Raw genomic sequence first — 18,012 nt, 5'->3', positions numbered from 1 at the left:
ACCTCCAGGGCCTCTCCAATCTGCCCTGGGGGAAAATTCCTTCCCGACCCCAAATATGGCAATCAGCTAAATCCTGAGCATATGGGCAAGATTCACCAAGTTTGTCCAATAAAAGATATTACCTCACCCAGCTTGTCTCTCTGATATCCTGGGACAGATACGGCTACCCCCCTCCCCCCGCCCCTCACCTCACCTCCTCCTCCTGCTCTAAGCGCGCCACGTCTCTGCTTCTCCCTCCCTCCCAGCACTTGCCGGCACCAAACAGCTGTAGCAAGCTCTGGGAGGGAGGGGGTAGGAGCGAGAACATGGCGCTCTGAGGGGAGGAGGCGGGGAAGAGGTGGGACTGGATTGGGGATTTGGGGAAGGAGTCAAATAGGGGCAGGGAGGGGGCAGAGTTCGGGCAAGGACTTTGGTGAAGGGGTTGGAATGAGGGTGGGAGGGGGCAGGACAGGGATGGAGTCAGGGCAGTGCCGGGGATAGAGGGGGGTCGAGCACCCACCAGTGCCAGAAGAAGTCGGCGCCTATGCAAGTCTTAATGAAAATATTGACTAGTACCAGACCCAGGACTCATCTCTGTGGTCCCCATTAGATATGCCTTCCCAGTGTGATAATAAACCATTGATAGCTACTCTTTGAGTACAGTCTTTCAACCAGTTGTGCACTCACCTTAGTAATTCATCTTAGTACTCACTTTTTAGTAATTCATCTAGACAATATTTCTCTAGTTTGCTTATGAGAATGCCAAATGCTATGTTCAACTGTGTAAAAATCCTTACTAAAAATCAAGATATATCATGTTTATTGCTTCCTGCCTATCCACTAGGCCAGTAACTCTGCCAAAGAATGAAATTAGGTTGGTTTGGTATGATGTAAACCCCTGGATGCAGTCCCTTCAGTGTGTGCTCACCTCCTTTTGTAAGACAAAACCATGCTGGCTATTTCTTATAGCCCCTATTATCCTCTAAGTGCTTACAAACTGATTGTTTAATAATTTGTTCCAGAAGTTAGGCCGACTGGTCTGTAGTTTCCAAGATCCTCTTTGTTCCCTCTTTTAAGGATAGGTATTATGTTTGCCATTCTCAAGTCCTCTGGGACCTCACTCTTCCGCCATGAATTCTCAAAGATAGTTGCTAATGGTTCTGGGATTGCTTCAGCTAACTTCTTAAGCACTCTAAGATGAATTTCATCAGGCCCTACTGACCTGAATAAATCCAACATGTCGAAATATTCTTTAACCTGTTCTTTCCCTGTTTTGGCTTGTCTTCCTTCCCCTTTTTCATTAATATTAACTGGGTTAAGTATCTGATCACCATTAATCTTTTTAGTGAAGACTTAAACAAAATAGGCATTAAAGAATTGAGCTTTTTTGATGTCATCTATTATTAGCTCACCTTCCCCACTAAGTAGAGAAACTATACTTTCCTTCATCTTACTCTTGTTCCTAATGTATTTAAAGAACCTCTTCCTATTACCTTCTATGTCCCTTGCTAGGTGTAACTCATTTGGTGGCTTAGCCTTTCTGATTTTGTCCCTACATGCCACAGTCACTGCTGATCTGCTCAGAGCCATACCTGGCAGTATCACTAGTTCCCATGTGGATGAGCAGCATCAGGTAGTGGTCAAAGAGACAGATGAGCCACACCTTTCCATAATGTCTAAGATGCAGGCTCCAAGCAGGCAGCACAGCTCCCTGGACTTCATGTCCAGTTGGCACATGGATGCCTTGGTCCCCGTCAGGAGTTTAGACAGCCGCTTTCTAAGCCAAGGAAGCCATTTCATTTTCAGGAACAGAAGCCTAGCTGGATAAAGTAGAGACAGGAAGGATTTTGCCCCCCTAAAGAGATTTACAAAAGGAAGTGAGCACACACGGAAGGGACTGCATCCAGGGGTTTACTGTTTTCCGTAGATCTGTATCTCTCGTGTTTTTTAAATTGTGTGTAAGAAATTCCTTTGCTAATCCTGGGTGTCCTTGCTTTACTGCTATGTTGTTCCTTTGAAACCAGAGCTCCCACAGCCAGGTGGTCACTGAGGGAAAAAGTGTCTAAGTAAGCAAGGGCTCAGGAGAGCTGTGGCATTGGTGCCAGGGTCTAGGTGACCAAATTGCAGGGATCCATTGTCTTCGCAGAGTATCAGCATGGGGTCTGCACTAGAAAGCAGTGGTACTGGAACTGGGAGGGGGAGGAGAGGCATGGCTCTCCCACTTTTTGAAAGTGGACAGGCCTGGCCCATCCACTTTTTGCTGGGCAGACCCTGCCCCCTTCCTCTCCTCTTCCCCACAAGGCCCCAACCTCTGACCAGGCCAGTGTGGAATCCAGCCAGGGAGCCATGCAGACCCTCCACCTGCCCATGGTGTGTGTATGTGTGTGGGGGGAATGAGAGCAGCCCCCGGTTCATGTCCCTGCCCCCTGGGTCTCTCGCATGTGTCCCTACCCCCTGGATCTCTCAGTCCAGGGCAGGTGGTGGGTCCACGACTCCATGCTGGCTCCTCACAGCTGCCCATGTGGCTCTCCCCGACCTGGCTCCAGCTGGGGGCGGGGGGTGTCTCGGAGCCACAGCCCGTCCATGGTAAGAGCCATGCAGGCAGGGAAGTCGCAAACCCTCCACCTGCCCTGGATGGGGGACCCCACGGGGCAGGGACATGGGCCGGTGGCTTCTCAGGCCCCCCTCCCCACAACTGCCCATGCGACTCTTATCATGGCCAGGCTGCAGCTCTGAGGCCTCCACCTCCCCCTGGGTGGAGCCGTTTCAGGGAGAGCCATGTGGGCAGCTGTGGGGAGCCTGGGTCCCTCCACCTGCCCAGGGCAGGAGACACAGAGGGTGGGAACACAGGCAGGGGACTGCTTTCGGCCCTCCACCCTGCCCTGGGTGTGGGGTGGGCTCCCCAGCCCTGCTCTGGCTTCCAGCTTGGCTGGGGGCGGGGCCTCGGGTGGCGGGGCTTCAGCGGGTTTTGTGAAAGCTCTGATGCCCTTGCTATGGGGTACATCTGAGAAACCCAGAACTAGGAACAGTGATTCTCACTATCCAGACCCAGGGAGCTTAATAGTACTTGGGATTCAGCAGCTGGATATTATCACACAGACTGGTGTCAGCTTAAAGAGCAGGACTGGACCTGGTTGTAACAATCATTGTTTTTCAGAAGGAGAAAATGAGATATGGTGTAAGATCTGAGCCCTTTTTCTGCAGCCACATTAGGACAGCAGCCGCTGTGAGCTAAAGAGCAGAAAGTCACATCCTCATATTTCATCTAAATGACATTAAAACAATGAAATACTGGGCTGTGAAGAAGACATTTTGGTCCTAATAGTACCCACCAACACCAGATAAAGAAACAGATCTTAAAATGTTTAAAGTAAACTTTGATAACATTCTGTCTGGCAAGGAATCACTTATCAACAGTTGTGATCGTGAAATCAATACTTCTTTATTGTTTTGCCTTTATGGTCCCTCCTTTATTATCCGTATAGTCTCTGTCTGGTTCTTTGACTGTTCCTGTCTGTTGTGTAACTAATTTTGCAAAATTTAATTCAACTACGATGGTGGGGTCTGATTGGTTAAAGAATTGTTTCATAATGGGCGAGGATTGGTGAAAAACACTGTTGTGTAGTATTTTAGTTTACAATGACTGGTGAAGGTAGAGCTAAGCAGCACTCAAGTTTAACTACATAAACTGGGGTCCAAAAGGAAGTTCTTTTGAACCTAACTCCAGGACACAGCCCAAGATCAGAGCTGCCAGACCCCAGCATCCTGCCATCCTGCAGAAGCTGGAGGAACCCCAGATGACCTGATCCTGACTGGCCATCAGGAAAAGTTTGTCGGCCTTATTGGGAGTGGTGAGCATTGTATGCTTAGCATGTGCATTCTGTTTTGGTAACTGTTAATAAACAGAGGTTAGGATATTACTGTGTAAGGCTCTTTCACCGGTAAGAGGCCCCACAAACCTGCAGAAGATTACGCCCTGAGACCTAGGAATTGGGTAAGGGTGGCCCTGAGCCCTAGGAACTAGGAAAGGGTGGGGCTGCCTAAATTAACCAGGTCATGCCTTGAGCCCATGGAAGGGTAAAGATGGGGGTGAGCCAGCGTGTGTGGGTAACAATGGAGATTAAGTAACTAACTTTCTCAAAACTACATGGTGAGAGAGCTGGGGCTAGAATTCTGACATTCCTGGCTACCACTACTGTGCACAGACTACTCAATTAAGCCTTTCCCTGTATTCTATAGAAGTCACTCTTCCCACCCTGCTGAAGGACAAGCAAGTGAGGCAAGATAGTTGGCGTTTGAGAGAGAGAAGCTGACCGAGGTGCTAACTGTTACCTTTAGGGTCCTGTTAAGAACAAACCGTATTTCCATAAGATAGGTTTCAGAGTAGCAGCTGTGTTAGTCTGTATCCGCAAAAAGAAAAGGAGTACTTGTGCTCAAATAAATTTGTTAGTCTCTAAGGTGCCACAAGTACTCCTTTTCTATTTACATAAGAGTAATTTTTGTTGGTTTACCACAAAACTGTGTTTCTTCCCACAGATAAACTGAACCTAATAGAATAGAAATTTACCACAGAGCAATTCATCACAGCTTAGATTAGAGGAGATGTTAATATCAAAGACTGCTGAACAACATCACCACCATGCAAGTATCAGTACTTGCCAAACTGGTTACCATCAGAGGCAAACTGTGGGAGCCAATTAGGAAAAGAACCCCATCCACCCATCAAGTTGCAAAGGACAGAATTGTGTTGTGCTTGGAGAATAATTGCCCAGACCCACTGCACAAAACCTACCTTCTGTGCAAGTCTCTCCTCCTTTGCCCAGGTTACAATGACACCGAGAACCGCCCCGATCATAATCATTGACACAAAAGCTGTCGGCAGAGCAGATGGTTTCATCACAGGACAGATCAAACAGCCGTACTGCTGAGGCTATGCCATTCCTTCTGGTTGCCTTAGCTGTAGTGGTGCTAGCAGTGGTTGTAGGGATAGGGCGTATAGTTGTTGCAGGGGAAGCAATAGGATCTGAGGTGGTTGTAATTAGCCTGGAAAGGAGCCTTGTACTAGACCCTGGAGCAACCTTGGTTTCAACCAAAAACTTCCTGTTGCCTCCTTTGATAGCAGGAAGTGGCTTGAGCTAAAGCAAGATAAAAGAAACTTAAGTTTAGTACAGTCACATGCTAAAATTAAACATGTTCCATGGAAATTAAAGATACATCCCCTAAGAAATATATTTAAAGAAACAAATTCATCCTAAAGGAAGAGAAAGACACAAAACAAGCCACTTATTTTACCTGCACACATAAGGTTACAGGTTAAATATGTCAACAGGATCAAGTCCCTTTATCTAAAATACGACTAGAAAATAAAGACAAATAGAAATGCCAAACTGGAACCTTTGAATTTACCTCTTCAATATAAATGTCATAGTCTGAATCATCAATATCAAATCCATCATCGTCACCGACTATGGTACCTGTGATATACCGATGCCCATAGCTTCCACTTCCTAACTCCTCAGAACCTGTAAAGACAAAGCTGGCATATTCAGTTCACATATTTTCTCTCTTTTCAACCCAGAGCCATCATTTCTGCACAGAAGTTCAGGTCTTAACTCATCTGTTCAGAACAATGAGAACCAGGACGGTGTTGGCATTCATTTTAAAGAATCAGCAAATGTGCCAGTGTCAAGATGGAAAGCATATTGTAGAGCTAATACATCAGAAATTAAATATAAAGCAAACCAAGTGACACTCTCCTCTGGATTTCCCACTGCACTCTGTGCTCTGTACATCATTTTTTTAGACCAGAATTTCAGTGCGACTCCATTTTTAATAGCTATATTGTCTCACTGAACAATTTCTCCTCCATTTGCAAGTGCATGGTCCACTACCTCCTCTTCTGGTGACCGAATATTATTCCTGTGTTAACTACAACAACTGTTTACCTGGAAAAGTAAAAGCAGGAAGATATTCAGGGTGAGATTTTCAATAGCACTCAGCTTTGGCCTTAGTCTGCTCCCATTGACTTCAACGGTTATACTTGGCCACTTTGGAAAATGTCACCTTTAATGTATTTTTAACTTTTTAAAGTGCAATTTAGCAGCTGAAAATGAGGTGAGCCAGCACCATGTGAGGAACCAGCTCTCTGTGCACCACCAGAAGTGTTATACAGACTACAGGTTAATGGCCATTATTTCAGATGGTGCAATCTCAGGGCAGAGACTCTTTTTATTTGCATGTACTCTATAGCCTCAAGCCCACCACTAATACTAGACAAACAATGACAATAGGTTATCCTGGCCAACAACTTTTAACAGGATAGACATTAGGCATTACAAACAAATCTTATTATTTTTTAACAGTGGTTTAAAGTACTAGGGATTTAGTAACTAATGCACCAGTAGTGTTTTCATAGATTTGCTTTTTTCACAAAATAATTTTCTCACAAAAACAACCAGTTTGGAGACATTTTTACATGTATTCTCAATGTAAGCACACCCTATAATGCTAGGTCCTTAATTGGCCATTTAAGCTACCACTGCTGATCCATGCTTTGCCAAGTCTCTGTGTGGGTTGAATGTGTGTGCTTGCTTGTTTTAGGACTACCTGTACTCTCTCTAGTTAGAGCTAGTAATTTACATTACAAAGCCTGTCCAGCCAAAGAACACCTGCTGAAGGAGAGCACAGTACCAGGGATCGCTGCCAACATGAAAAAAACAACCAACCATCTTATAGCACAGAGGCCTTAATTTCCTCCACTGAGCAAAATGATAGAATTGATCAAAAATAACACGACTGAAAGGACCTGCAGTAGGCACAGTGTGAGCTGAGGCATTCAGCATTATCACGTAGATTGTACTTGTCTAGTTCTGGCTAATGAACTCCTCTTGCAGTGTGGGAACAGCAAAAGAATCTCAGTGACCTAAAGTCCAGAGGGGGAAATGCCAGTTCAAGCACAGAGCTTTTTGCAGACAATGATTAGCACAAGTGGTGTCTCTTTCTGCCGCTGCACCAACAAACCAGAAACTCTGGCTGCAGACAGTTATGAAATTAAACATATGCTCACCAGATATATATTCATGCTGCTACTTTACCAATCCAAAGGCAGACCATGATATGCTAGGTACTAGTTTTATTTATGGGTAGAAGCTGTTATATTAGCACTCACCATAATTAGGGAGCAATTCTGGCGGAGATAATGAGTCATCTGTGTTTCCAGACCAAATAATTGTAGAAAAGGTGCAAGGCTTTTAATCCAACCTTATCTATATCTATCTATAAATAAGATGTTACATCAGCCCTATATTAACTAGAAGTATTTAGTATAAATGAGTTACATCTTAGAAATGTAGCTCTGCTGAGTTTATAATATGCCTTTCAGCTCCTAATAGTTTGGTAAAAGTTCAAGGTTAACTAGTCACGCACACACTCAGAATACACTCATGTGTTTTTTGTTAAAGGGCTAAATTCTGCTTTCCGTTGCACCATGTAAATTACTGAAATAATGGTATTGACAATGGTGTCAGTGAGAATAGAATTTGTCCCCCAGTATGTATTCAGAAAGAGATGATTACTATAGTTAAAGAGAGAAATATATATTGGGCCCAATCCCACTTTCATTGTGGGAGTAGACAAATATCTATTATAAAAATATTGGTGAAAGCTTCTACTCCCAGTACTCATGTGAGCAGTCAGTGGGGTTAATCATTTTAGTAGGGTGAGCAGACTTTAATCATAGTTAGGTAGGCACCCAGCTTTTACCTCAAACAAAGAGCAATCACTGGCTGGCTGTCCTCCTTCCCCACTCTATACCACTGGCAAATTATGTTTTATGAGACATAATGAGTGTCGGCAAAAGAATCAGTGTGCAACAGAAATTAAGGAAATAATAATACCCACAGCAGCAACATTATAAGTGAAATCTGCATTATACGTGGGCTTGGTTTGAATGAAATTGAGCATATGATTAGCCAGTATTCTCATCCACTCACCCTGGATCTAGGCAATCTCAGTCCATTGGAATATCTTTGCTTTTATGTCAGATCTGTAATTTCACTAGGGACAGCTTGCCTTTCTAAAAGAGTGTTATTTAGTGTGTCTGTAGCTGTTTCAAAGTCAATCCAGGTCAGGCAATACTCCTCTCATTCGTTGATAGGTCATAAAACTGGGGAGAGTGGTGGAGAGAAACATGGAACCATGGTACCAGTCATGACTTGGGATGTGATCAAAACTGTATTCAAAATATCTAACATATGTACCAGACCTTTTCTAATTCAAAGGTCGCAGACTACATAAGAATTATTCATAAAAGGGCAGATCCTGCGACACTCCCTCCTTTCTCAAGCAAATTTCCACCGATTTAAATGGGAGTTTTGGCTGAGTAAGGATAGCAGAAGTTGACTTGGAATAAAATGAAAAGAAAGAAAGCAGACTCCTTCCTACTATCACACACAGGAAAAAGGTTAGAGCCCTCTTTGGCCTCCAGATACATACTCAGTAGGCATGGTATTGACTCCATGCTAGTTTTGCACTAGTGTAACTCCACTGACCACAATGGAATTATTCCTGAGTGACACCAGTTTTAATGAGAACAGAGTTAGGGTCACTGACTTAGAAAAGATGCCCAATTCTGAGGGCAGTGTGTGTATCTTTTTGGGGTTTTGGATCACAATGTTCCATGTCAATGTGAAGCACAAAAGAGATGAAATGTTTTACCTTGCCAATGCTTTTTAATGTATTGAGCAGACACAACATGTAAAGCCTGGGAAGAAGAACAAAGAAGATATGGGTTATTATGGCTGTCAAAAAAAAAAGTTGCTTCAAAGCCCTTCTTCTGGTTGGTTTTGTGTTTTACTTAATGAGAGAATGTGGAAGTTTGGCAGTACGGGGACAGGAGCATCTTAGGGGCCCCCATACTTACAGGTCTCTCATTTGGCTAAGATTACCCTACCCCAACCCTCTATTGCTACTCATACAGGGCCAAATTCTTAGGAAAATCGCCTGCTGATCAATGGGATCCTGAAACAACTGCAGGATTTGACCCAAACTTGACAATGAACAGAAACTTGTTTTTCAGAACAACCAAACATCGTAAGGAAAACTTTAAGTGGGTGCTTGGTCCACATGGAAAGGAAAAGCTCAGCAGAAGGCCAGATAGTCACAGCTGGCACAAGTAACTTATTACTCTACCTGCTGATCTGTGCATGACTCAGGTAAAGCAGTGGTAAACACAAATACAAAAACTGGGAGGTATAGCCTTTTCTTGCTGTGTCTAGATTTGCAGGGGTGAATTCTCACACATCAAGATGAGACCATCTTCTATCCCACTGAGTTTTCTGTTCACATCATGGATCATATGATATGACATGATACCCACATGTGAGGCAACCAAATATAAAATAACCAGAAGACAAAAGTTAAGAGGAGTATTTTAAAGAGAAATCATGTGCTGGCTGATGTATTAGGAGCACTGCATAGCTCTAGCAAAGAGCTCACCATATAATGGGTGGCAAATCAGGAATGATTAAACCAAGCTGTGCTTTGTGAATACCAAAACAATGACTACAGAGACTAAAAACATGTTATATATTTCATTACATCAGTGCTCCAGTGTGCAAGGAGATGAAGCCCATCTAAGACCCTCTACCAGCCTTGTAATCCTGTCCCATAATTAATTGAAAAACCTGCAGGGAGTCATAGACATAAAACAGCCTCTCTCCAAATAACCAGGGATTAAGTTATACCAAAGAAATCTTTTCAAAATAAATAGGAATCAGCACAAACAGTTATTGCCAATTTAGCAGCCACGGGCATATTGATCAACACAAGCAGAATTATGTAGGAACTAGATTGCAAAGTGCTTCAAAGTAGTTTTGTTAAATGTAGGTGCCGCAAACTTACTCAATTCAGAGGATCACATAGTTCTAACATCAAAATATATGGAAGGCAGCTTTGTCTAATGATCAGGAGACTGAATCCTATTCCTGTCAATGATTCACTTAGAGAAAACACTGGCTTACTTTTCCTATCTACATAATAAGAAAAGGAGTACTTGTGGCACCTTAGAGACTAACAAATTTATTAGAGCATAAGCTTTTGTGAGCTACAGCTCACTTCACCGGATGCATTTGGTGGAAAAAAAATGCATCCGATGAATTGAGCTGTAGCTCACGAAAGCTTATGCTCTAATAAATTTGTTAGTCTCTAAGGTGCCACAAATACTCCTTTTCTTTTTGCGAGTACAGACTAACACGGCTGCTTCTCTGAAACCTATCTACATAATGTGGACAATAATACTAATCCACCTTTGTAAAACACTGAGAGATTTTTGGGCAAAAGGTTCTGTACGAATGGAAAGTGTATTTATTACTTTTAAAATGAAACATTCACGTCATGGCTTGGGTCCTAACTACCTGAAAGATTGCCTCTTTCACTGTGTATGAGTTCAGATGAGTTCAGACTAGACACTCCAGGTTTAAATATCTGGGCCACCCTTTTTCAAAAGGGGCAGCTGATTTTTGGTGCAATTCATTTTGCAAGTAGCCAGCTTGAGATGGCTGGTCCCTGAAAAAGTGATGCACCCAGAATTAGTGGACACTTTTGAAATGTTTGCCCTAGAAGGCAGGTGGAAAAATATTTGCAGTGAAAAGCCCTGAGTGGAATGCACTTTCCCCGCTGGTATGATGAAGCCCAAGACTGTTGACCTCCAGGCCATAGTGAAAATTCCATCTGTTTTCCCAGGCTGCAGCATAGGGGCAAGGGCACAAGAGCAGCAGGTGAGGCTACGTTGCTTATTTGATACTGTGGGAGAATTTATTATTTTTGTAATTGTTACATTTGATATTTGAAATATGTTGGTTTTGAGAAAGTGTATATGCACCCAGAGCCATCTCTAAAAAGTGTGTTTTAATATACTGGGAAAATAAATACAATGAAAAATATCTGAAGTATCTTTACATCTGTTATTAAGGTAATATTTGTATGTATTTATTGTATTACTGTACCAACTATGAGCCACAGTCATGGACCAGGACACCCCTGTGCTAGGTGCTGTACAATCAGAACAAAGATACAAAAATATACCATACAATTAACTAAAACAAAATATTACATCCATTCTTTCCAATACAAAAACCAAGATATAGTTAGGATTCAAGGAGAATCCATGGTTAACGTCTCCCTTTGTCCCCTCTCTGCATGTGGATAATTGTAACATAAAACCAACCACATTTTATTATTACATAATGAATACATTCTCTGCAGGTAATCAAGGCCAGATGTTCTATTTGCAAGGATTCTGGGAGGTCTGTCACCTCAAGTGACACTGTTATCAGCTCTTCAGAATACAATTTTCTCTTATTAAGCAATTCCAACAGTTTCCTGCATTGGCTGAAACATTGCCATTAAATGTAACTAATGTATTTGGAGTACAGACATTGCTAGGATGATATAAGCACCTGATCCAATGCTCACTAATGTCAATGAAAACTTTCCATTGATTCCAATGAACATTGGGTCAGCTTTGCTAAGGTGATTGTGCACTGTAACTCACAGACAGCCTAACGCAGAGATACTATTGAATTCTGTGGGAGCTGGGGGATGAGGGATGGAGGGGTAAAGAGTTCAGCATCTGTCAGAAGCAGGCCCAGAAACACCTAAATGTCCAAGGCCTTGTTTACTTCATGGTAAGTAGGCAGATCGTGTGAATCTTTCAGCAGGGTCCATGTCTTCCTTGGGGTTTGGAAAGTGCCTTACACAATATAGGAATTACTGAACTCTAAAAAATAAATACCAATCAGAGCAGCTTGTGACACAGTAGGAAAATGAGATAGAAGATCAGGGTGCTTTGTGAATGCATGGTATACATGCAGGAGTGGAGGGCTCCTTCTATGTTAGCCTCCAATAGAGCAGAAACACATACGTTCAAATGCATTTGGGGTAACGCTCAGGATCTGGCCAACCGCATGCATGCATGTCACTATATAATATAAACGGTTTATTTAATTTTATATTCCCAGACCAAAAAATATGATGAACTGGCATTAAGACTTAAAATACCTGTTAGTATTTTACAGGTAAGAAGTATCATAAGAATATTGTAATTATCCCCAAAACAAACATTGCAAACCTAGGAAATACAAACTGAAGGCTAAAGTTAAAAGAAATCCAAATGTATTAGGAACTTAACCACCTGCATTTAACTGCATTAAAAAGTTGTCACATGGACAAATGCCATCCCATCAAGATATTTCAGGCTACATCTACACTAGCAACTGTACATGAGCATGGTTGTGCCACCATAGTCCCATATTGTCCACACTTAAACCCCAGAAGCATGTGTCTGAAGGTGAGTAGAGGGCGAGAAAGCTAGCATGCCTGAGGGGTGTAGATAAGTACATACTTCAGGCTGTGGCCCTATACCCCTGCCAGTGTGCAGTGTGGAGGGGGGTAAGGGGCATGTACAAGTTCTTGAGTTTCAATAGTCCTCCACGCCCCCATTCCCATAATGCACTGAGCCCTTTTCTGCCTGACCCTACCCAATCTAAAAAGATCACTCTTTTAATCCATACAAGTGAATACAGCTCCTGCTCCCAGAGCAGCCCCCTGGCACACCCAGATGCTAATCAATGTATAGTCAGAATACATTGTCCTTCACGAATTCACCCAGAGCAGCAAGAACCTACACCAGTACCAGAAAATTTCACAGAGTCTGGAGCTGGGGGGGTCACTGAGTGAACTCCAGCCCAGTGTCAGGAAACACTTGAGGCTCCTGCACAACCATGATCTCATCAGTAGAGTTTCCAACCCCAAAGTGGTTTGTAGTGGACCTATAGCAGTTTGGTGTTGACAGCTTCACAGGGCTATAGTCACCTGCTTCTGCACCTGTATGACTTCCCTGAACTGAGTGTTCTGGCAATGCAGAGGTGTGGTGCAAGATCTTCATGCAGCTCAATGAAGGTCTATTTCCTCCTTCAGACATTGTGAAGCCACTGCTGGTCATCCCAGGTTCCAAATCAATGTGATCCCACCACACTGTGCTGGTTCTTCTGCACCAGAAGGAATGGTCCACCCTGGGCAACACCAGCAATCAGCATATCTGTGCCATAGGAGCTGAATGAATTGTCATTCACCTTCAATGTCAGCCATCTTCGACAAGTCACAAAGTTCTGCCCAAATTCCATCCAGCATCTCACCGATAGCCTTCTCCACTACATAAACATTTGTCTCACAATAAGGAGCAGGAGCAGAACCACAACCACATCATCATCCCATTGCTCCATGTCTTCTACCCAGTTTAGCTGAGGGGAGATATGATCACAAATTGGCATCTGCAAATGCATGAAGAATGGGGAAAGTACCAAGAGCACACAGCAAAGCAGTTCCTAGAGTGTCTCTGTGTGATGCACAGAACCCTGGGATACCGCCTCTGAAACAGTACAGCAGCAGTATGGACATGGGTGTACATAGGGTGATGAGATGTCCCGATAAAATTGGGACTGTCCTGATTTTTAGGTCTTTGTCCCGCGTCCTGACCGATGCACGGTCGGGACGCCATTTGTCCCGATATTGCAGCTTTGGCTGCTCCGGCGTTTTGTGTTTTTTTTCTTTGTCAACTCCAGCTGCTTTTTTTTTTTTTTGCTTCTCCCATGTGTCCCAATATTTCTTTGTTTCATCTGGTCACCCTAGGTATAAATGTACCTGGTCCAGCACAGCACAGCACAGCATATAGCATGGTGGACATACAGCATAGTATGGGGAACAGGTGGATAAAAATCAATTTTTTTTCTGAAAAAAAATATGGAATTTTTAATTTAAATCTGACTTTTTAATTTTGTTATTTAAATTATAGCTAGTTTTTCTTTTTAAAAATAAACCTGTTTTAAACAAAATCTGAATTTAACACAAAATATGTTAAGGCCTAAACTTATTATAATATCTTAAAACATTCAATTAGAAAATGTATATGCTGAATCCATGAGCCTCTATCAAAAACTTTGAGTTAAAGGTTGCTTTTCTATTTAAAGAAATAAACAGGGGGAAAATATGTAACTGGTCAAGCTTTATAAATATGGCACAATAGGTCATGTATGGTATTAAGGGCTTGATCCTGTGGGGACCCAGGGGCTGTGTGACGAGGTGCAAGAGATTGGTAAAGTCATGACAGGCACTAGGACCCAGCCTCTGACTCCAGGAGACATCATCATGTGTCTCATCACCACTGAACTCACCTGGGTGGTTTCATTCTCTTATTTTATAGCTTCTCCCTATCTAACCTCTGATTGCCTCAGTTTTCAAGTTATGAATATTTATGACACCAACCACCATGTAAACTTATTTTCCAGCTCATGGAAAAATACTGAAGTTTATGCATCCAAAATAGTTAAGGTTGTGTTGTTTAATAAAAATAAATTTCATTTGCAGTTTTGTTGTGTTTAATTAAATTCCAGTTACCATTCTAGTGCAGCTTGACACCAATCATGAGCAAAAAGTTAATTATCTAGTAAATAAGCAATATATCATTCATCATTCTCTAACATACTAAAAATGGACAATAAGAATATGAAAATATTAAGCTATATCATTGTTTACATAAATGTACGTAGTGTGTCCTCCTAGATAGCAAAAAGATGTACCAAATCCGTGTAAAGGCTCTATTTAGTTGTAAATCAACATGTTTTAATGGTTATATCAACCAATAAGAAATGCACCTTTGTTCAGAAAATAACTGAAGTACAAGTGGAAAAGTTGATTAAAACTGGTTATTTAAATTGAGGCTTTCCACTTGGTGATTCAAATTGACTTGATTTAAATAAATCCATCCTAGTTTCTGCTAATATTTTATTTCAGCCGATTGGGTCCGGGTAACTATGGCCAGATGTGAACTAGATAGAGGTGGGCATTTCACTACCTGTAAATCTCTACTGATTTCCAACAGAGCTTGCTGGAGGGTTCTGTTAGACTTCTGTGCATCTTCTGGCCATGTTAGACCTCTGTAATGAAGTATTGTAAGTTCAGTGTATGTACACTGAGGGCTTTTGGTTTTTGGAGTTTATTAATTTCATTGGGGCAGGGGATATTTTTAGCAATTTTTTAATTTTATGTAGGCTGTCCAAAAATCAGGAGTTTTCAGAGCTATTTATATATGATTGTAATGTATATCATATACATGAAACATGACAGTATATGCTGCTGTAATGAGAAATCTTTGTAATGTTTAATGTTGTGCTGATGCAAACAGCAATATGTTAAAGTGCATTAGGAAGCCTTTAGTGTGCGCCAGCAGGGTCTACACACAGACCAATTAATGTGAAATACATTAGTGCGCTGTAGAAATCACACCTCCATACTATGCATTACTGTTCTATGTAGACACGCCCTTATACACAAGTGATTGTTTCCAGTGTTGGTCTCGTGTTTATTGGATAAACACCAACTTCTCTTTCTTTTCGTGGATGTTTTATAGTTTTTTTTTTAATCAGTTAAAATGTAAAATCAGAAGTCTTATATATACTGTACCTGACTTTGTGCCTGAGCATTTGAGGGACTGGGCAGTGCTGACAGCTAACTCATTCACACCTTCCTGTTGTAGTTACATGTACAGATTTCTAATGAAATAATGTTGTTTTCCCAACTCTTTCCAGATTAATGTCATGTCAGTCCCATCACTCAATTTCAACAGACTGGAATGTTATTCAGAAAGTGCAACATTCCCAAATTAGCATTTAGAACCTGAGTATCTTCTGGGCAATAGCCTACAGCGAAAGATGGAGAAAACAGGTACAAGCTGTAGATGCAGTCATCACTAAGCAGGACTGGTATCCTCTCATGTAGCGAAGGACTATTAGATGGTCTAAATAATATTATGCGCATTAGTTCATTGTCAGTTTAAAACAGTTGATCTTCCTTCAGGGTATGCTGGCAAGATGCCCTGATCCCTGAAAGTTTTCAGAAGTCAGTATTTACTGCACATAAGGATAACAACATGAGTTCAGACTCCTTCCTTTGTGGCTTCGTGCTCCTGCCATGTTTAAATTCCTAACGGACAGAACTGGTTGAAAATGTTCAACATTTTTCCAGAAAAATTTTCATCAGCACTGTGGACAAATATAAATCATTCTATAAGCTGGTCAAAAAACAGCAACAATTTTTCTACAAAAAGATTCCATTCAGGAAACCTGTAAGTTTCAAAAATTTCAATCAGCTCTAAGAGTGAACAATGTGTTTTTGTGTGTTGAATCTGAATAATATTGTGGTGGCTTCTTGCACAATGCATCAGACAACATGCCAGTTGTACTAATGCTAGTGTACTCTTGCTACAGGAGGCGGACAGTGCAGTATTTACACTTATTGGTAAATTTTCAAATTATTGCACCAGTAAGTAGGAGAGTAGTGCCTGAATCTACAGTGTGAACATGTTTCCAGTATAAGAACACATTTATGTAATAATTTAAATCTCGGCTCTATTACCAAGTAAGATGAGAGATTACAAAATTTACATGCATTTTGTAAAAAGATTTAAACGCTTGTTTTATACAATTACAAATCAGAGGTCATGTCGCATCATATGTGCATGCACAACTATTCTTAAAATTGGAAAAGTGGCAGTGGGGGAGAGGTAAGGAATATCATGTGGAAGTGATGGGATAAGTTAGGATCCCAAGTACCAGTGCAACATGGTACTCTCTAGAACACGAGTAAACAGTAGTCAAGTAAGCATCAGAAGCAGGGGGGAAAAAAAGAACTACATATTTTCAGTGTCTAAATTCTCTCCCTACAAAACATGGTTTGGGGTTCATTTATTGCTATATTCTTAGTCCATATTAAAAAGCCTGCCTTTAACTCCCAGGACCAACTAAGGAGGGTTTTGAACTTGTTTGGTCCCTACTTTTGCATGATTGCAAAGACAAACTTAACTTGGGCAGTTTAAATAAATCTAATGATTAATATCTCTATGAGTGTCTTGGACACTGTAAGTTAAGTTACTATTATTATTCTGAATAGCAGTAAACTGGTATGTATAGATATAGGAACGTTGCACAAAATGGGCATGCACAGCATCGGAGAATCCACTGATAAACCCTAGTGACAGTACAAGGGATGATAGATAATGATGGTAACAGAACATCACTTTGCCCTTGCACTGGACATTGGAGCTGATAGGCACTGGAGACATAGAAGAGATTTTCAATGGCACAAATGGCAGTTAAGTAGCCAACTCTCACTGACCTTCAAATGGAAATTGGTTGCCTATGAGCCATTTTTAATCTTTGAAAGTCTCAGCCCAGCAGACTCTAGGAGGATGTTACCATTGTTGGCCATCGGGTACAGAGAACAAATGGAGGCTTTCACATGTACTGGCTTTGTCAGCAGCTTTTTCAGCCTGTGTGGGCCAGGGGCACTGGAGCAATATAGTGGGGGTGCTGAACACCACTGAACAAAACTGTAAACCCTGTAAATGATGGAAGCCATGCATTCAGTTGTTATTATTACTTCAAATCAGGGAGTGCAGCACCCCTAGTTCCACACATCCCACCCCCTGTGGGGAATTGTAGTGGTGCACAGTGACCAACATCCTCACTCTGCAGGGGTCCTGGAATTGACCAATGCATCCCCCAAAATGACCAGCACTGGCCAGACAAGGGATATGGCTGAAGTGGCCAAGGGAACTTTAGAAAGAGGGGCTCCTTTGGGATCTTGTCTGAATTTGAAAGGTGCTCTCCTCTAACAGAGCTCCCAAACATTTCCTGCCCTCCCCTAGTGGTGAACAACCCCTCATGCATAGCTGTTCCAACTGGTGCAAAGGGGATACAATTTCCACCACCTGTGGCAATCAGGATGAAGTAAGCTCAGTCAGTGCAATGTGCTACCGGTTTAAAATATCAGTTTTTCAGATCCCTCCAAACATCCCTGGCACAATAACTCCACAGAAGCCACTGGAGTTACACCAGGGATTAATTTGACCCACTACGTATCCCCAGCCTTTCTGATACAAACAATTCCCTACAGAACCATTGCGCTAGCTCTCTACAAAAC

The 18,012-nt window shown here is 42.0% G+C and overlaps 1 protein-coding gene across 2 annotated transcripts in view; it reads right to left on the bottom strand.

Annotated features, from left to right (window-relative positions):
- EGFLAM (EGF like, fibronectin type III and laminin G domains) overlaps positions 1-18,012 on the bottom strand; it is a 126,340-nt gene that overhangs the window by 52,220 nt on the left and 56,108 nt on the right. For both annotated transcript variants that reach the window (XM_038402550.2, XM_038402551.2), the window contains exons 8-9: positions 5,386-5,501; positions 4,772-5,114 (exon numbers count right to left, since the gene is read on the bottom strand). In XM_038402550.2, coding sequence (XP_038258478.1) covers positions 4,772-5,114; positions 5,386-5,501 — 459 coding nt within the window. The remainder of the gene's footprint in view (positions 1-4,771; positions 5,115-5,385; positions 5,502-18,012) is intronic.

This window comes from Dermochelys coriacea, chromosome 5 (genome assembly GCF_009764565.3).
Source record: "Dermochelys coriacea isolate rDerCor1 chromosome 5, rDerCor1.pri.v4, whole genome shotgun sequence".
Lineage (NCBI taxonomy): Eukaryota > Metazoa > Chordata > Testudines > Dermochelyidae > Dermochelys > Dermochelys coriacea.
The sequence above is the reverse complement of the archived record's forward strand: the minus strand, read 5'-3'. Positions and strand labels throughout refer to the sequence as shown.